This window comes from Cynocephalus volans, chromosome 10 (genome assembly GCF_027409185.1).
Source record: "Cynocephalus volans isolate mCynVol1 chromosome 10, mCynVol1.pri, whole genome shotgun sequence".
Taxonomy (NCBI): Eukaryota; Metazoa; Chordata; class Mammalia; order Dermoptera; family Cynocephalidae; genus Cynocephalus; species Cynocephalus volans.
Window position 1 is genome coordinate 40,482,146 of NC_084469.1, and position 21,160 is coordinate 40,503,305.

The 21,160-nt window shown below is 38.7% G+C and overlaps 1 protein-coding gene across 1 annotated transcript in view; it reads right to left on the bottom strand.

The window, feature by feature from the left end:
* Positions 1-14,555: 14,555 nt before the first annotated feature.
* HS3ST3A1 (heparan sulfate-glucosamine 3-sulfotransferase 3A1) overlaps positions 14,556-21,160 on the bottom strand; it is a 94,655-nt gene continuing 88,050 nt past the window's right edge. The window contains exon 2 of the mRNA XM_063112824.1: positions 14,556-15,177. Coding sequence (XP_062968894.1) covers positions 14,556-15,177 — 622 coding nt within the window. The remainder of the gene's footprint in view (positions 15,178-21,160) is intronic.

Here is a 21,160-nt window from a genome sequence, read left to right on the forward strand (position 1 = left end):
AAAGGTACTTCAAATATAAACTCACAAATGGGTAAAAAGTAAAAGGAGAAAAAAAAAGAAAGACACCATGCTAACACTCATCATAATAAAGCTGAATACTTATATTAACTGCAGATAAAGTCGATTTTTGAACAAATATTACCAGGGATAAAGAAGATTACTTATATTACTTTATAGTAATAGAGGGATCTGTTCATCAAGGGGGAACATAGCAATCCTAAATGTGTATGCACCTAGTAACAGGACTTCAGAATACATGAAACAAAGCACAATAGACATATAAGAAGAAACAGAAAACTTTGTGCAGTGTTCGATATGTTTATTATCTTGATTATGATGATAGTTTTATGGGTATTTACATATCTAAAACATTATCAAGCCATATACTTTAAATACGTTCTGTTTAATATGTTCAATTGTATGTCAGTAGAGCTGTTAAGGAAGTATACTGGGAATTTGAAAGACTAAAATGAGCAAACTGTTTAATAAATAAACTAATATTGATTTTTTCTTTATCAAAAAGTAAAAATGTTCCCAATGCCTTTTTGGACCAAAAGAACATTAGTCGCAGTTTATTTTATTTTATTTTTTTAAATATATATATATGTGTGTGTGTGTGTATATATATATATTGTATATATATGTACATATATATATATATATATAGGTACAAGTCTAAAGTTTTGATAATCCTTGTTTTAAGAACACAAGACTAATTTTAATATTGACATAATGTTCACCCCATAATTAATATTGGAATCCTCAAGCATTATGTTCTATATAAGCATCAATGAATGACAGAAATATCCCTGTATTATATGAAATGGGTGCCATTTATTAAATAAAATATAAAACACAAGCAAAATTTATTTTTTAAACAGAAATAACACAGAAGGAAATATGTCCATCATAAAATGTTATATAAAGACAGATGTTTTAAACTCTTTAAATTTTTATCATAGAAAACATACATATTTTATGTTACATAAAAAGAGACAGAAAACTTGGTGTAGTGATGCAATTTAACACATTTTAAAAGGAATTTTCCCATTTTAAAGTTAAAATTTTAATTTATTATTATTGTCTATAATTTTCCTGGTAGTTTTATTACAGTAAATTTATATTTAATGCATTAAACAGTTTCCAACTTAAATTATTAGAGTGAAAAAAGCTACAAAATTGAGAAAATGTTCAGAGAAACATTTCAAATGAAAGACTACTTGGCAGCTTTTGTAAGACATAATCAATAGCTATGAACATAAAACAAAAGAAGAAATTATATTTCCTCTGACAAAGAAAGTGATGAATTTTTTCAGGCAGGGAATATTTGGGATGTTAAAATTATTTTAAAGACCTGAAGCCCATAAAAGCTTTCTTTTTGATGACTCAGACATAGAAACATTTTTAGAGGAGCTTTGAAAGACTTTTTAAAATATATTAATGATCTTCAAATAAGGCCAAAAAACTTGGAACTTCAAATAGAGTGCCTTTTAATATAGCATATATATAAATATAGTTTCTACTTCAACAAACATGAGAAAACAAATTGCATGAAATTAACAACCACCATCACAAATGGTCTTCTTTCAGTTGCCTTTTAACTACAGTGGGAAGAAAATGAATGAAAATGTACACTTGGATTAACTGAACCTGACCATCAAGGGAAGCTATTAATTTACTTGTTTATTATGCATTTTAGCATATTTGCAAAAAGCTCTAAGAAGCCCATATTTACCTTTGAAAAATTACAACTTTTAATTTTAGAAAAGGCAAGGAAGCTAAAACTATTTAAGCAATTTGATAGATATATAAAATGCTAATAGGCCTAGTCTGTGAAGCTGGGAGCCTTGTTAAGTTTTATTTCACAGCATATAAGTCCTATTTCAGGGTAAACATCTTCATCTGGCACTGCTTCCAACAGCCATTTTCATCATATTGATGTTTTGCAACCTTAAGCACGAATTAATTTCATGACCTCAAAACATTCTGATAAACCCTGCATCCCAGTTTGATTAACCTAGTTTTTATAGTTGTTAAGGTTGAACAAAATCCTAGCTGGCATTTAAATCATCTCTCATTAGGCTTTTTTCCCTAAAGCATATCAATGAAAAATCAATATATTTTTAACTGCCATATCACTATCCTCCTTCCTCTTTAACAAAAATATAAAATGTGACTATAAATTGTTTCTACACTAGAAGATTACAGAAGTGGTATGTGGCTCTAAATCTTCCAGGTCATTGTGCCCATGATAGTTTATTAAAGAAAATACTCTGCCATGTTGTAACACAGGTATTACTGAAGTGTCATTGAACTTAGGTGGTATTAGGAGCTGTCAGTGATGAAAATGGAAATATCCACCTTTAAGGACACTGAGTGCTAAAGGAAAATAATTTTAAAAAATAAATAAAAAAAAAACTAATTTGTGCCTACATAAGACCTGTGCAAACCCTAAATTGTTCTACTATTGAAATGTCATCGTGAGGATTCAGCAAGCAAACAGTTCGATGAAACTTTCATTTAAATTTATTTAGAACTAGTAGGAGCCTCTGAAATCATTTAATCCACACCTGATGAGCAAAATGAGGCTCTGAGAATCACCAAGGGTTTATGGAAAGTCACAAGATAGTCATGAGCAAAACCCCAGGTCCTGAGGCTATTAGATTCTCACAGTCCTGCCCTGCGGAGACCTAGGGGCCACTCTACCAAGTTACCCTAAGTGCTTTCTGTTGGATGACACAATGGGGAAGACTAGGTGGTCGCCCTCCTGCCCATGACGTGTTTCTGCAAAGTACAGAGACATAGCTATGAAATCATTAAATCAGACTAAGTTGATGGGTGCTGCACATTGAATGTTTGTGTCCCCTCAAAATTCATATGTTAAACTCTAATCCCCAATAGGATCCTATTTGGAGACAGGCTTTTATGAGGTGATTAGGTCATGAGCCCTCATGAATGGGATGATTGTCCTGATAAGAGAGACACGAGAGAGCTGCCTTACCCCTTCCACCACGTGAAGACACGGTGCTACATGAGGACAGCTTTCTATGAACCAGGAAATGGGCCCTCACCAGACTCCGAATTTGTCAGAATCCTGATCCTGGACTTAAAAGCCTCCAGAACTATGAGAAATAAGTTTCTGTTATTTTTAAGCCACCCAGTTTATGGTATTCTGTTATAGCAGTCGGAATGGACTGAAACAATGGGTTTAAATTACTGCTCTCTCCTTCCAATTTCTACTTAGCTGTTAGAGAGCTTCAGGATTTGAAAATTGCCAGTGTTTATTTTTGAGCAGTCCTCTAATTTTCGGGTGAAATAATCTTCAAATGTAATGCACTATCCCAAATTGCATAACCTCTCTGCAAAGAGGCCTGGAATTGCATAGGAAGGTAGGGATGTACATGTAGACAAACATATTCACACACACTGGTCATTTTCTGGAAGCAAGAAAGTGAGCTCATATAAAGCTCCTCAATAAAAGCTAATATGAAAGCTGAAACATACCCTTTTTACTAATAATTTAATCCTTCTTTACAGGCTAGAAAACTGAAGCACAGAGAAGTTAAGTATTGTCCCCAAAGTCACACAGCTAGAAATGGGCAAATCTAGAATTCAAACTGAAAGCTCGTGCTCTTTAATAATCTACACTGACTCGTGGTAATAAAAATGTATGTTAGAGTGTAGGCTCAGAATGGCCTTAGGAGGGTGGCAGGTGATTTGTGAGATATATTAACATACGTACCCAGGCACCACGGGTTTAGGCCCGTGCTGATCAGTTTTATCTGGCACTCCAAGCTAAAACTAAAGCGCATCATTACCGTTCATTCCAAATGGAGCAGATGGAATGGAATTCCACTGCAGTGGTTTGTCATTTGTTTCTTTCACAGACCCTTTGTCAAATTAAAGTGATCAGCCAGGCAGGTGCAAATGACAAGACCAAGGAAGAGGAACTGGAGAATAGAACTGAGGAGCCAGGGGAGGACAGGATTTGGGATGTACCGAGCAAGAAGGGGAAAAGGGAAGAAATCTCTTGCTGCTGGTCTGGCAAGTTTGTCCTCAACATTCACAAGCAGAAATGGGTGCAGGTGCCATGAGGCCTAAAGCTCAGAAAGTTTTAAAGATTTCTTGAAGAAAAGAATAGAAAAGTCCAAGTGTAACATGGGATAAAGGACCCTGGAATGGATTTGTATCATGAAGGACCTAAAGCTTGAGGTTTACTTGCTTCCAGGTGAGTAGTGAATCCACCTGCACATGCAAATACAGGAGAAGACAGAAGTATCTCCTGCTGTCCAGGTGCCCCATGTAGACTGGAGGCTTCTTCAAGAGTCCCTTCAGGAGAAACAACAGCTCCCTGGGGACTATCGATTAAATCGAGAGGAATCAAAGACACAAAACTACCCTTCAAATTCCTGCAAGAAATATGTTCGAGTTAGAAGAGAGAATGGGTTTGTCTTGAAAAATGTATGAAGAAAGAAATGGGCCACAGCTGTTGGAATTTCTTTAAAACTAGGCTTCCCTTGGCTCTAGAATGGACCAGTGAGGAGATCACTAAGACAATTAAATCGTTAGAGAGGGCTGCGGGAGCAGTTCAGGTGCCTGGGTGAATTGGACTAGAAGACGACTGTCCAATCTCCGGTCCTCCTTTGGTAGATAGAAGCAAGCAGGGTCTGGCAGTATACATCAGGCATGTGGCCAAAGAGCTGAGTTTTGGCATAACTCATGATGCTGGAGTAACCAGGGAAAGAAGGACGGATGGCTAAAGCCCAGCTACATAGGTAGCACACAACGCTCAGCTACTGGGCAGAATTACAAGACTGGGAGCTCAGTTACAGAAAAACAAAATGAGCTGAATTTAAGCCAAATGTCAAGGCAGGTGGGGCTTCAGTGAGTGTGGCTGCCTACTCAAGGTTTAGGCACCAAAGGACAGGATTAGTCTGTGACCACTGTACTGGTCCTGAATTTGCTCCTGGTAGCATTTTTCTGGCATCCACCTCAGAAAGAGTTCATGCAGATACTTTTGTTCATAGTGACACTTATATTTTCTGAAGTGAAAACAATGAACAATGTCTAGATTTGTTTTTATTCACAGTGATCCTCATAAGGAGGCTCGAGTTAGATTTTGCTTATCCCTTCAGGGTAAGGGAGAAATTGTGACTGAGTCAGGAAACATGGGGCTGTGTTTATAATTGTGGTGAGATTGACAAGCCAGCCTGGAGCTTATACCTGTGACTAGGTATGGGACTTAAGTGACGTGGCAGGAAGGAAACTTTACTGTTTGGAACTTGTGAGGTTATGGCTGATAGTCAAAGACTCAAACCACTCATTCTCAGCCTGCAGTAGGTTGGAGGGTCACTTGAGTGTGACCTACCATCAGAAAGTGTCCCCAATGTGTAGAGAAAGGATCTGGCAACACCTCAAGTAAAGGTGAGACTGAGTGCAGTCTCTAAGGAAGGCTGGGTGTGAGCGTGTTTGGACTAGTGAGTGGCTGCCTTGGTGCTCACACTGATGAGAGGGAAAAAGGGACGGGCTGGTCAGGTTCAAGAGTCCAGAATAGAAAAGTCAGGTGAGCTGGGCAAATCAGAATCCATCCAGATGAAGCCACCTTAGGCTTTCAGAGTAGAAAATAAGGAGGGTTTACAAGAAAGTTTAAAAGCGGGCAAAGCAAGCAGTCAAAACAGACAGAGGGGCAGCTGGTTCTGCTGTGGACAAAAGGGAGAGACTCTGACTCCATCTGAGGCGCAGAGAAGGGAAAGGTGAACAGGAAAGTAAGAGGAAAACGAGAAACAATGTCAGGTGTTATTTCAAAAAGAGAAGTCCCTGAGGAGAATTCCAAGAAGAAGAAAAGGGGTGGACAGGAACAGAGACCACAAGTTCAAGAATAGGAACAGGAAAAAGTATTCTTTGTTTCCCACGCCTATTAGAATGGCTATTACAAAACAAGCAAACAAATACAAAAACAGAAAAGAACAAATGTTGGCAAAAATGTGAAGAAACTGGAACCCTCGTATGTTGCTGGTGAGAAGGTAGAATGGTGGGGCTGCTGTGAGAAACAGTTTGGCGATTCCTCAAAAAATGAAGCACAGAATTACCATGTGGTCCAGCAAATTCCACTCCTAGATATATGCTCAGAAGAAGTGGAAGCACAGACTCAAGCAGACATTAGTGCACCCATGTCCACAGCAGCACTACTGACAACAGCCAGAATGTGGAGGCAGCCCAGGTGCTCATGGGCAGATGAATGAATAGGCAGAAGGTGTTGTATCCATACAACGGAAGATTACTTAGCCTTAAAAAGAAAGGACATTCTGACATATACTATGACATGAATGAAACCTAAGGACGTTATGCTAAGTGATATAAGCCAGTTACAAAATGACGAATACCGCATAATCTCACTCACATGAGGTACCTAGAGCAGTCAGATTCATAAAGACAGAAAGTAGAATGGCGACTGCCAGGGGCTGGGGGAAAGGGACGGTCAGTCAATGTTTAATGCGTACAGAGTTTCTGTTTGGGATGATAACATTCTAGAACAACATTGTAAATGTACTTAATGCACTAAATGATACACTTAAGGTATAATTAAAATGTTAAAATGACACATTTTACATTACATCTATTTTAACAAAATTTTTAAAAATTCTTTTTTAAAAAGGAAGTTCAAAACACCCCAGAACATAAGTAAATTTCCACAAATCAAAGCCAACTGCACTTAACTGTAAGGACAATAGAGGCCAAACACAAAGCAACAGACACGGACTTTGCTGGTCACCTGATGATAATCTGGCAAACCCTGACTCAGAAGGCATCTGTATGGTTGATTGAGAGACAGGAAGCGTGGTCTCCATTTCCAAGTGCTTCTGAATGGTGCACTCTCGGCAGAAAAAATTCGGAAGGTAAGGTTCCTACCTCCTTCTGCAAAAGCAGGAAATGGTGCAGGAGGCAGGAAAAGCCAGAGGATAAACATTCACTGAAAATAGCATATGTCAAAGGAAAACACTGTCTAGATCAGATCAAAATGATGATAGAAGTGATGCTTAACACAAAAATGAATGAGTTTCTTTATAGCTATATTTTAGTGTTCAAAGTGGGGGGCACAGTCTGTAAATTAAAGGGCCAAAAATGAATGGATTGACACAACCTCAATGTAGAAACTGTTATTAGAAACTTTTTTTTAACAGAAGTATTTCAGAAGCCAGAAAAGATATGGCCTCAGAGTTCAGGAAGGGTGGTAATAGCAAGATTTTAGGGAAAGTTGGAAGAAACACACAGTTCCAGGGCGGTAACCACTCCTTCAGCACTGACACATGTGATCACGTTCTAGAGGAAGGAAAGGTTTGGTTGGCCAGCTAGCACCGATTGTTATTAACAAAAACAAACTTTGGTTTCTTTGGTTTAGTGTTCTATGAGAAATAAGTAAAGCAACTGACTTAATGATAATCATTTTAAGAAACAGAAGAAAAATAATTATTAGTGACAGCCCCAACCGTAAAATGTTTTCAGATATGTCACAAAGGGAATGAATCTGACAGCACCACTGATCTTTTTTTTTTCTAGTTTTTTTTTTATTTTTATTTTTATTTTTTTTAGTAAATGAGAAAATTGGGATTCATTGATACTGAGTGATTCATGCAAAACTTCGCCATTTGTGGCCACATCAAAACTTCTCACAAGATTATCCACAAGGCATGGGGTTTCATTATTATGGCACCAAAAGAGCTGGTGAATCTAAAGAGCATCGTAAAACAAGAGAAGGCAGGATCAAAAAAAAGATCATGGGTTACAGAAGCTGTAGTTTCCTCTTCAAGGTATACGTAAGTATGAAGTGCCATGTAAATCTAATAAACACGTAATCGTATTATTTACCAGCATGGCTGTATCCCTGCGCTCAAACAGTAAGAGGAGAAAAATAAAGATGTGCTGCTTGTGTAAAGGGAAAGGCAGACTCACACAGTTCCAAATACCTGGAAAACATAGTGGCAATAGCAAGCATAAGGGACACAATAGTAAAAATGATGACGATCGGGCTGAAGTTGGAACGAGAGTTCAATTAAACCATGAAAACATCATAGGAATAAGTGGAAATGAGCACGTAGGTGCAAGACTGGTGAGAAGCCTTAGGCAGATGCTGCAGGAATGATCTAGACAAGAGACGAGGGCTGCAGTTACCACGGGGGAGACGTGCGACCTGTCAGAAGACAGCAGGAGGCTGGTGAAAACAGATCTGCTTCCAATTTTTCTGTGTCTTCATTATATATGGCTTGGGCTAGTAGAATTTATCATCTCATTGATACAGAACTTTTTATTAATGGCCTCATCAAATAGCAGGGGCCAAAGAGTCTGAAAAAGAGCTCATTATTTATGGCTAGGTGGAAGAAGAACTGGGTATATTCAATATTGAATCACTTTACAGTTGGAAGCCAGTGCCATTTGGTATTTTTGCATTTCAGTGGGTCAGAAGTGATAAGAAAGCCACGACCCCAAGAAAGTTTCAAATACCATATGCTCGAAGGCTAGTGGGGAGGGGATTTTTTCCTTAAGAAAATCTTCCTAAGATGGAAAGGCACAATCTGAGAAAAGGTAAAAAAGATCAAAGAGGCTAGGATAAAGGCCAAGCACTTTGCAAATGTAAAATAATGTACAATTTGGGGGCCAGATGGCTACAAAAAGTGAAAGATAACAATTAGGGGTCTTGTTGAAAAGAAAGGAAGAATGCAATAAGGAAGATGTAAGATAATGTTTGACATAAAGATTTTGATACAGGAAGACATCGAAGGATAAAAATTCACTCAGAAGAGAAACGAAATGAAAGTAAAAAGGATGGAAAGAAAGAAGTTAAAGAGGCTTTTATAAGTAACTCAATTGAGGGAAAATGTGGGGTTTCTTAAAACTGGGAAAGAGAAATAACAGACCATGTGCGCTTTTCTACTCAAGAAAGAAAAAAGAAAAAGAAAAAAAAACTACTCAAGTCTAAAGTAGGATGTAAATGTGCTTTAATTAGTTTTGACCAGAAAGGTATCAGTTGATGATACTTAATCAAGAACTCCTGTTCCCTTTGAAAAATTGCAGTGAGGAAATGACTATACGGTTTCCTTGCTTCCTACTGTTCTCTGGTTGACCAGCTGTTGCAGGCTTGAAATAAAGAAATCCGAGCTTACACAAGGCTTTCTGGGAAAACAGGTGGGAGAAAAATGCCACCGCCCAGACCAGAGGCAGACAACCTTGCAAAAGTGGGATGCCAGGATGCCGTTCCTGGTTCTTCAGATCCGTGGCGAGGAGTGGGGCGCTGGAAGCCGGGTAAGTGCCCTTCCAACAGCACCCCCATCTCTCCTATCGAAAACTTGCCCCCATACTTTCATATTCCATTTCATCCTTCTTCTTTGGGGCCCTTAGGTTTGGGGGAAGTTAAACCTATTTGACCTTCATTTCTCCAGATATCTATATCAGATATTCAGACGAGAGCTGAAGCTGAGAGCAGTTTTTCTAGGTGGGCTGCAAAGTTTTTCCAAGAAATCTGAAGTAAGAAATGGACACCACGAAGTATGGCATATTCAAAGGGAGGGAAGGACTCAGATCAGCAGAGACTGGGTTACCAGGGATGGCTGGACAGAGGCAGGACATGGCAGAAGAAGCCACCAGTAAGCGAGGAAAGCATGGAGATAGGAGGTAGAAGGGAAAAAGGTACATCACTCCTATTTGCAATAAAGGTAAGACTCCAGGGGTGGAAAACACTCTAGGCTTACCATAAGGTGACTTTGGGAGAGACCTGGAGCACATAGACCATAGTTTGTCAATGGGCAGACCGGACAGTAAGCCAAAAGCCCTCTCAGGACTAACCAAAGTTAGCACCGAGCAAGAAATCTAGCCTAATCATGTACCATCCAGGCAGAGCTAATGGAGGACAGCATATCCTTCTAATGCACCTAAAGTATTATACCCAGGCATTTGGGGATGAAAGGGAGTCACAATAGAGTGTGTGTTCCCCATTTATTGTCGTCTTTTATTTGGACAGTGAAACTAGAAGAGAGCGAGTGCCGAGCATATGGCTATTCATGCAAAACAACCAACATTTTGAAATTAAACTAAAAAATTCAGGTTATAGCCTGAAACATACCAACATTTCTTAATATCCCACAATAGATCCATATATTAGAAGCAATTTCTATTTTCAGTTTTATTTCCTCCCAGCATAAATAAAATCCATTATTTTATTACTTTGTGTATAACGTTGCACTGCCTCATAATTTTCCCAAATTCATGTTTTTCAAGCTTTAAAGGGAAGGCCTGCCATTCCAACATTCCATTATATAACAAACAGGTTTCTAATTTCCCTATCCATGTTCATTCAGAGACTCTGAATGCAAGTCTGTCTGCATGTTGGTGAAGATATTTCAAGGACCACAAATTCTACAATAATGCTGAAGCTTCCCCAACAGGGCTTGCGGTTTGGGTTTTTAAAGTCTTATTCTTCTTCGGCAATTACAGGATGCAATAGGAGAATAAGTAGGGGCTTTTATTTCTACACCCAGGTTTGCATTGGACTGAATCTCAGCAACAATTATCCTATGTTTGGGAACTGTAAGCTCTTCTTTCCCCTGATTCTGCAGATATTATGCACAAAGTTGTGGGATTTCTAGGATAGGTGGCAGTAGGAATTTATTTCCTTCACTACTATTCAGCAACTTAAGGATATTCGTAACCACAGCACATGCAGCTGAATTTAGCTGTTTAACAGAAATGGAGACATTTACATCTACTGCTTGGCACTTTGGTTTTGTCAGGTGACAAGAAATACTGTCACTGCACTATTAAAGTATTTTGAAGGCAAATTGAAACTGCAAGACTTAGACTTGCAAGAGCCTTCAGAGATGCTTTATTGGAGTGTTACTTTTCCACCTGAAGCTGATTGATGCCCCTTCACAGAGATGCAATTGTCTATTTGTTACAAGCTGTATCTCAGTTTTAAAGACCCAGTTTAGTTGCCTTTAGCATGCATCTTGGCAAAGCACAGCATTAGACATTGATCTACTAATCATAATGGAGTCACTTGTTAGAGAGAGAGAAAAAAAATATTTCAAGAGAAAAACTAAAATGGTGACTGAAAGAATTACCAGTCAAGCATTAATTAGAATCTGACTTTTAAACCTCTTTCAGAGACAAACTAGCTGTGATGATTTATTTCCTCTTAAGCCAAGGACCTCAGCACTACTGACACTTTGGTTGGGATAATTCTTTGTGACGGGTGCTGTCCTGTTCATTATTGAATGTTTAATAGCATCCCTGACCTCTACCCATGAGATGCCAATAGTGTCCTACTATACTCCTCAAACCCTGAGACAACCAGAAATGTCTCCAGACATTGCCCTAGGATAAAAATTATTTTTCGTTGAGAACCACTGTCTAAAGCCTTAGTTTCCTCATTGGTAAAGTAAAACTAATGAGTGGAGAGCTGCTACTAGTTTAAGATGAAATGATGCATTTGAAAGGGAATATGGTACATGAATATGAGGTGTTATTATTTTACAGACACATTTATCTATTCACACAGTGAGCTTAAGATATCTTCATGGGTAGCAGGAGATTTGGCAGGTCTCAGCTGGAATAATATCATGACGGGGTTTAGGAGAAATTCATCACCTTTTCAATGCCAAAATTAATAGTTAAGAATTTACAGACACATCGATGTATTTAAACCCCTGCACAACCAGCCAGAGAAAGGATCCCAGTGCCAAATGGGGATTTGCTCCAAATTGTTATTGAGGTTTATTCTAGCTTTGAAGATTCTTTGAAAATAAGAAATTACGGTGAGATTAGTACTTCTAGAATAATAAATAACCGTCCTCCAGAAGCTTATTAATCTCCAGTTATTAGAATAAAATTAATTCTTAAAAGCAACTAAATTATCTGGAAAATGTATACACTGTAGATGTGGTCTCAGAAGCAAACTGCTCAGAATGAAGTTGTAGATCTTCTCTGGATATTCTCCTGAAAAGACAGCTTTTCACCTCTAAGAAAAGTGAAGGGCATTGGTAGGCTTGGCTTTGGAGTGGACAGCTGAGAGGAAGGACGGCTAAAGTGTTCCCATCAAGACAACGTTTATTATCTGGTATAGCTAAATAGTCAAAAATAAATGTGAGGCCAAGTCCATGCAAAGCAGGAATAAGTATCACATAGAGGCAGAAATGGAATAGTCTTGTCCTGGGGGAAACTTAAAGAATACTGACTCCAGATATTTATACATTTTGCTGGGATCTATAACTTCTCACACTTTAAGGATGTCTTAAAAGTTTGAAAGTTTTCCTAGAGAGTTCTGTAGATTTCACTTTTAAGATAATCTGAACAAAAGTATCTATGTGCAAGAAGAGGCCCTTTGCACTCAGTTCTGTTCTTTTATTATTTCTTCCACACAAGATGACAAAGGTTGCTGAATGCGATTGTTAAACACAATTGTTTCTTTGTGCAAGCCACTTTTGCATAATGCCAAGCAAACACAAAAGAATAGGAAATACGAACAAAATGAATTAACAGAAAAGATAAAAAGAGTTTAAAATGGGTATCTTGTTGCTGCTAATGATGATTCAATTAGAGCAAAAACAGGCCATAGCATTGGGAAAATGAGGGCACAGAAGTGAAGAGAATCAACCGGAAGGAGACCTGGATTGGAGACTTACTTAACTCTCTTAAATGGGACATTAGCAAATGAATCCAAAGATTTGGAGCAATGACAAAATATCTAGAAACTTAAAAAAAAAATTTGTTCTTCATTTTAATCCTGTGTTAGCCTTCTTGAGAAACACATCACTTGATGTAGCATCTGTGATACATGCACAATTGTACTACATATTTTAAAACAACTTTAGTTTCTTTCGATTGACAATGTTGGAGAAGAAACAAAATATTATTTTAGAATGTCTAGTTTTTTTTAAATTTTGGCAGATAAAGAAAAGTTCCATGAAATAGAAGACATTTTCTTCTTGGGTTTAAACCTGTGATAAAATGTCACTGACAGACTAATTATAAATGTTTTATATATTTCATGCATATGCGCTCCTCTCTAAACCAATTTAATTCCCATTAATGCTAATCTTGTTAATACCCACTCAGAGAGGAAAGAAATACTCTTAATAAACTATTGATTTATTAGAGCAATTTAAATGGGGGATGTGCAGGAACAGAAGGGAAAAGAGGAAAAGCCACCATTTTATTCACATCTGCATTTCTTAGTTTCCCAATATTAATAAACATTAGGTTATAATTGGTATAAATAGGAAATGGGAAAAAAATAAAGTGACAAAGTGATGGTCCTCCACGCATGAAAAATAAGAACATTGTATATGAGTTGTTAATTGATATATTTTTAGTACGAGCTTCAAGTTTGGAAGTGAGACATTACGAAAAAAAAAAAGGTAGATGCTCTTTCTTAAAAAGAGGAAAAGAAAAAATGAAATTCAAACTTGTAAGTTTTAACTGAAGTGGATTTTTCCAAGAACAAGAAAAGAAGATAGTCAAATCAACAAATTGGTAAGTTTTGCTCCTGCTGCATCTTGTCCTATTCCTAGGGTGGCAGTGGCTGTCCTGTCCTCAATACAAGAATTCAATAATTTCTCTCAAAGTCAACCAAGTTTTAATCAGTCAATATTTCTATATCTCAGGGTACTTTAATAAGCCCAGAGCCAAGTTTGGCTCTTAAAAGCAGTTGTGTCCAGGTCTGAGTGGTTTCTTTGACCATAACTATGTAATGAAACTGGGTGCCATAGGGCCAGCCCGGAACTTAGAAAGTAATAAAAACCTCTCTGTCCCTTTTCAGATCATCTGAAAGCCAGCTAACAATCTCTAAAAGATGCAGATGGCTTATTTCCCATCATCCCTGGAAAAAGTGGCATAAAATAGGGAACAAGTGGAAGACGGGATTTTGTCCAGGGTCCAGGGTTTGATCTGGCCTTACGATGTCATTTAACCTCCCTGAGACTCAGTTTTCCTGTCTGTAAAATGGGGACAAGAATCTCTACGTACTATGCTCTTATACCACGTAGTAGTATAAAGATCAAAAAGACGTGCTTTTTGAAAGCACTATGGACACTGAAGTGTTGTACAAATGTACAGTATTACTAACTGGGAAATGATTTAAGAAAAAGTGCCACCGTAAGAAGGGAGAAAAACGTCAGGATAGACATCAATTTTATCAGGACCTTATATTAAAAAAAGAGAGAGAGAAAAAGATGTTCACCCTCAGGGTTTTCTTGAAATTTTTAATGGCAACTGATGCTTCTAGTTCATGACTGGGTATAAAGAACATAAAATGAAAACTGAAAATGAAAAGCATTTCGATGAATGAAGCTTTCTGTGTATCCAAATGTTTGGTGTTGGTTACACGTTACATATAATGGGGCAGAGGTGAGCATAATCTCTCAGCATTCATTGAAGAAAATACTGCAACAGATATTTTCAGCACAAATATTAAACTGCCTTGTCTTTACCGATTTGTAAAAAAATATATTATATTCTGATAATTCTTTTTTTTTTTTTTTTTTTTTTCTTTTTAAATTATGTGGTCGTCATCCATCCCAGCCAAAGTCGTGGCCAGTCATCTGGTAGAACTTGCGGTTGAAGGGCCTGTAGAAGTCCCGCAGCCTCTGCAGCACCTCGCGGTCGATGTCGGGGTGCGGCCGGCCCTTGGTCTTGCCCAGGCAGTGGGGTTTGCCGCTGCCCTCGGCCTTCTTGAGGCAGGGGAAGCCCTTGGTCTTGTTGAAGTAGAAGTGCTTGTCCGTGATGATGCGCTTGAGGCCCAGGAAGTCCTGCACGCGGCCCAGCTCGCCGGCCGGGTCGCGGACGAGCCGCTCGCCGCTCACGAAGAGCATCTGGCGCAGGGGAAAGTGGCGCAGCCAGTGCTCCAGGTGGCGCGCGTACAGGCCGATCTGCAGCGCGCTCCACGACGTGTCGATGACGCCCGCGCTCCGGTTGCGGAACGTCAGGCTCTCGAAGCTGGGGATGTCGGGCCGCTTGGACAGCGTCTGCGTGTAGTCCGAGATGGCCCTGGTCACCGGGTCGCGCACCACCACGATGAGCTTGGTGTCCTTGCACATGGCCGAGATGCGCGCGGGCGCCTCCCGCGTCACGAAGTAGCTGGGCGTCTTCTCCATGGTGATCTGCCCGTCCAGGGTCCGAGGCATCAGGTCCCTGAGATAGAGCGAGAAGGCGTGTTAGAGCCGGAGGCATGAGCGGCTGCGCCTGATCTGCAGGGACAGGCGGGGCCGTGCACGTGTGACCGCGGAGAAGGCGCCTGGCCACCTGTGCAACGGGGAGCGGCGACACTGCCCGTGTCACAGGTCGTTGTGATGGCTAAAGGAGTCACTACACTTCGACAGCTCAGAAAAGCGTCTGGCACAGAGAAAGTGCCACGTCGAGTTTGTATTGGTTGTTTTACTATCAGTCCACGGTGCTGCAAGAGATTAACCTGGGTCAGGTTCTTTAGGTGAGTGAGAGAAGAGCAAACAAACCAAACTCGGGTCAGAAGGTGACCGACGCCTCTGGGACCCGCGTCTCAAGGTCAGCACTGCTCACCCTGGCCCCCTTTGTATTATGACTGTGAACGGTGGTAGAAACACGCAAAAATACAAGCAGAATTTTGGAGCTGAAAGGTGCATAACATCCCACCTGCAGGCTGGAGGCCAGACACCACCTGAGATGTGACGGCACCTTCACACGGGGTAGAAAGAACAGGACACACACCCGTGTCTCTAAGATCCTGCTGTGTGTCACCTAGCCCTTATTTTTCAGGGAATCCAGCTTTCGGACTGCCCCAAACATATGTCAAAACACAGAGCCTTTGGCCTCTGGATATGTGCCTTTTCTAAAAAATAACACCAGGGGCTCCCAGAGATTTTGCTGCCCACGAGTCCTCACGCTAGCCTGCCTGGACCCCTCGCCACGCCTGGGAAAATATGCCATGAGCACTGGAAGGAAAACGTCCCCCTGATCCAGCCAGGTTGCACCAGCTTTATCACAGTGACCGCTGACAAATGTCTTCACTTCAAAAACCAACAAAGCATGCAGCAGTCAAAATATCATGTTCTTTAGGTGAATTAGAATATTGGCATAAACCCAACTATACTGTTTTGCTGTGCGATGGTGTTAAACTATCCTGAGCTCTTCCTCCAGTTTTCTTATAAACAAAGCAATTATATTTGACATACCATAGTGTATTACAAAAAATACTTATCGTCATGATTCCTGCAGAGTTTTCCTGTAATGAACAAGACTTATTAAATAATACATCTTTTATCTAATGATTTGGAATGTCATCATTATCATGTGCTAAATATCTTGGTTCCTTTCTACATTGGTCCAATGATAAGTGCTTATGTTATAGCATATTTTCATCTATGCCAAAGTAAATCCTGACTCTCTTGTTCAGTACGTTCTTGATAATTCTTGTCTGTTTATTTATTTTTTCTGATAAGTGGTAAAATCACTTTATCATGTTAAAAAAAAATCCCACTGTAATCTTGTTAGAGCAGAGATAGCTGCTCGGTTCGAGCACACTTTCCTACTGAAAACTGGCATCAGGGCCGGCCAAAAAGTGTGGGCAGAAGAGAATAAATCTATTTTCTCTTCAAACTTAAGTGTACAGCCATTAAATGCACTATTTATTTAAAATATATATATATATATACACACACACATATATACACACATATATTCTTATATTAAGAGACTGTCTTTCTAATTCCAAGTTTTATAAGAAATAGATGTTGATGAAATCAATATTTGATTACATATATTCTTAGATTTTATTGCAGTGACTAAATGTATTTTGTCTTTTCACTCATTATAAGAAGAATCAAACTTATAAATATCCTTATATTGAATTCACTTTTTTTCTTGGAATAAACTTCATTTGATGATGGTGTATTTTTCTTTTAATGTAGTCCTAGATTTGATTTGTAATTATTTTGTTTTGGAGTTTCTATCCATATTCATTAATGAGATGTTTCTGTAGTTTTTCTTTTGCTCAATAGCTTAATTAATTGTTAGAGTATGAATTATTCCATGAATAAAATGAGTTGAGAAATGTTTTATAGTGTCTATGTCCTAGAGAAGTTTAAGCAACAAAATAATTTTCTATTCCTTCAGTTGGGTGGGAGTTATCTACAAAGCCATCTAATGCTGGCACTCTTTGGGGTGAGTGTAGGAAAGGAAGTATGATCTTTAAATATCTTTTCACTTTCTTGTAATGAGTATTGGTCCGTTGTAATATTCTGCCTTGTCTTGTGTTGATTTTGATAATTAATATTTTTCTGAAAAATCATCCAGTGCGTAGCTGCAGTTATATCCCCATTCTTAACCATAATTTTGTATTTTTTGCCTTTCTTTCTGCCTTGATTAAATGATCTTTTCTAATTCACCAGTTTGCATTTTAGTTTTAAAGCTGCCTTCTATGTATTTATTTTTAAAATTATGCTTTGTTGTTCTTCAAATTTATTTAACTGAATGCTTCCTTCATTTATTTTCAATCTCTCTTCTCAAGTAAAAAAAAAAAAAAAAAAAAGCATTTTGAAGCTATTATTTTCCATTGAAGGACAGTCTTGGTTCAATTTCCTGAGTTTTGATGTGTACTGTTGTCATATCATAACTTTGTCAATATTTAGTCATTACATTTTATAGTTTCAATTTCCTTTTTGATCCAGGATTATCTAGGGTTGTATTTATTTTTTATGCTAAGGGTTGATTTGTTGTTTTGTTCATAATTTTGTGTTTGGTTTCTGTTTTGCATTTGTAGTAAAGGACATGCTTTGTGTTATGTGAGTTTCTTTTTGTTAACTCCCTACAATTTGTCCTGCCTACACTATTTGCTAACTATATATTGTGAAAAATGCCAAATACACATGAAAGTACAGAAAATTGTAAAATGAATCTCATGTACCTTACATCCAGCTTCAAAAAATTAATAGCTGATGGCCAATTTCCTTAAAAAATCCCCCCACTTCTACTCCTCCACCACAGCAACCGGATCATTTTAAAGTCGATAGCAGACATCATATCAATTGGTTCGTAAATATTCTGGCTCCCATCTACATTAAATCTAGCACAAATTCCTCAACCTTTATGGTAATCTGGTGGCACTGACATTCACTTCATTTAAATGATGCAGGGTTTCTCCTATTTTCATTTTCTTTGGTACTTTCACTCAGTTTATCTTTTCTTTTTTCTTTTTTTGGAGGAGGGAGTGATAATTAGACATTTGATTTCTGTTGCTGCTTTAAAAAATAAATAAATAAATTTGAAATGCCCTTTTCAAAATAACTTTTAATGTACCTCATTACCCACCCTTTAAATATACTTTGAGGTCTGGGCAAGAGTGAGCAAAGACCAGAGAGTTCAGGGTTGACACGAGGGGGACCTATATTGTCACTACCGCCTACACAACGCCAATCCCACTGTGTGGCATGAATTTACAGAACTCAGCACTGCGTGTCTCCCTTCATAGAATCAGAAATTGGCTAGGTCAGCCTACTTTGGGAGCTTAGGTTACACTTGCAATAGATGAGCCAAGAGATCTGTCCAGAGATTGCTGGAATTTCTCAGTGAAAGAAATTTGATCAAACATGTGAAAAAGTTTGGGGCTGTTAAGAGCAAACATCGAAAACACTGAAGTGATAAGAAGGAATATTTGTTGTTTAAAAAAAAAAAGTCAGCATTCCTGTCTCCTTTCCTACAATCTTCGATTTTTGACTACTTTACCTCTAATTTTGGCCACTAAAATAGAGAGAACGTACTTCACTCAGGAGCTCCTGGTTGGCCTGTCTCTGGAAGTAGGAAAAATCTGCAGGAAATTTTCTAAGAGATTAAAGCTATAGATTGTGCTGGGCTGGAGGCAACACTGTTAAGACCTCTTTAAAAAGAAACTATATTGGGCCGACCGCGTGGCGCACTCGAACCATGCAGGTTTGAATCCTACATAGGGATGGCTGAGCGCGGTGTGGCGACACCAAGCCAAGGGTTGCGATCCCCTTACCGGTCACAAAAAGGACACACACAGAAAAAGAAACTATATTTTAAATTATCTTAATAAAGTAAGCAAAAGAGCTATCCAAAATAGGAGTTTGAAGAGGAAACAGCTAAATTAAGATTTCAAAAGACAAACAACATATTAATTACTGTCATCTGCAGGATGAGGAATCCGGCTTGTTTAGCATGGGGTGTGGTGGGGTATCAGGCTTAACTCTAAGCTGACTGCAAGCTACTTTTTGTAAAAAGAAAGAAGTGATAGTCTAATAAACCTTTAAGGAAGCTCACATGGTAGAGAATGGTTGTTTTGTAAAAGGACTCACACAGGATTCTACATTGTAATCTCCCTTTTAATTTCTTCATTCACTTTTTTATTGTAATTTGGATTTTAAAGTTCAAAAAAGTGCTCATCTATCACATAAAATAAAATGAGTGTATAGATTGGAATACCACATTTCAAAGTGTTTAGGAGAACTTGAAAATTGCCCTTCCTTACCTGAGTAAGGTACATACAGTGACTGCACTCTCTGTGAGGGCTTGGGCACAGGATGGGCAGTGAAAGATTGATTCCCATACTATGAAAGGTTTGTAGAAATACCAGACAGGCCATAGGAACACAAAGGTGTGTGCAAGGAGTACACATGTGAGATTTTCCTGAAGACAAAACAGGTGGGGTGGGGAGTGAGATGTTCAATTGGATGATGGGAGGGGTAGGTCCTAGGAAGACTTAATTCCCCAGGCTAAGCAGAACAGTCTACAATTCCAACTTCATCTAAATAGTGAACAGGATTTGGAGACATTTATAGTAGGTATAGGGATCAAAAAATGGGTACAAACCAAAATTATAAGGAAAAATTAGAGAAGTGTATTTGTTTTGACCTGAAGAAGACAAGGATAAGATGAAATTTCACTAGCAAATTAAGGATTATCACAAGGCATTTTACACACATTTGCTCTTTCTCTCCAAAGAACTCAACAAGAATACATGATAGCCAAAAGGTGGAAGCAATCCAAGTGTTCATTGGTGGATGAGTGGATACACAAAATGTGGTTTATACATACAATGGAATATTATTAATCTTAAAAAGGAAGGAAATTCTGACACAGGCTACAGCACGGATGGGCCTTGAAGACACTATGCTAAGAGAAATAAGCCAGATAGAAAAAGACAAACACTGCTTGGTTCCACTTGTATGCAGTAGATAGAGTAGTCAAAATCATAGAGACAGGAAGTAGAATGGTGGTTGCCAGTGACTGTATGGACAGGAAAGGGGGACTTGTTGTTTAATGATTACAGAGTTTTAGTTTGCAAGATTTAAAAAGTTCTGGAGATCGATTGCACCACAATGTGTAAGGAGATACTATTACTGAACCCAAAAATGGTTAAGATGGTAAATTTTATGTTGTGTGTATTTTACCACAATTAAAAAAAAAAAATTAAAAGGACTCAAGAGAGGAGAAGCACTTCAACAGCATTGATAGAATTTAGTCAGACAAACGGTCTTTTTTGCTTTATGGATAATTAAACATTAGAATAAGGTACTGAAAGAGGCTGTGGTTTTGCTTTCCTTTTGCTAGTATTTGCTCGACTAAAGGGTAATATAATAATTTATGAGATTTTGTGGAACTGATCTGAAATCAGAAAATGAGGTTTGTGGCCTGTGTCTGCCCACTGCGGGCTGGGTGACCACAAGCTAGTAATTTAATGTCTCTAAGCTCAGCTTATTCATCTCATCAGAAAAATCAAGCCAAAGATTCAGGAAATCTGGACTGTAATGAGTGTCAGCATGACCATTACCATGCGGAATACCCCAAAGCAATGTTATTCAAAAAGTGAAGCCATGTGTTCTCAATTCCCAACTGCCGGGGGAACCCCACTCAATCCAGCTAACAAGGGTCCAGAGGAGATCAGAGATGGGCCTCTTTGCATGTTTCTGGGGCATCCACACTTCTGTCCATCTGCCCTTCAGACAGCGAGGGTGCCGGGTTGGAAGGCCATGAGCTGACCAAGTTTTCTAGGAGAGCAGAGACTGGCTTGTTATGGCGTAAGAGTGATGAGCTCAGTTTTTCAGGGGATTCCATTTCCCTCGATGGCGTGTGGTGCAGCTGTGCCAAGAAGGAACCTGCATGGCAGCATTTCTATCCAATCTGG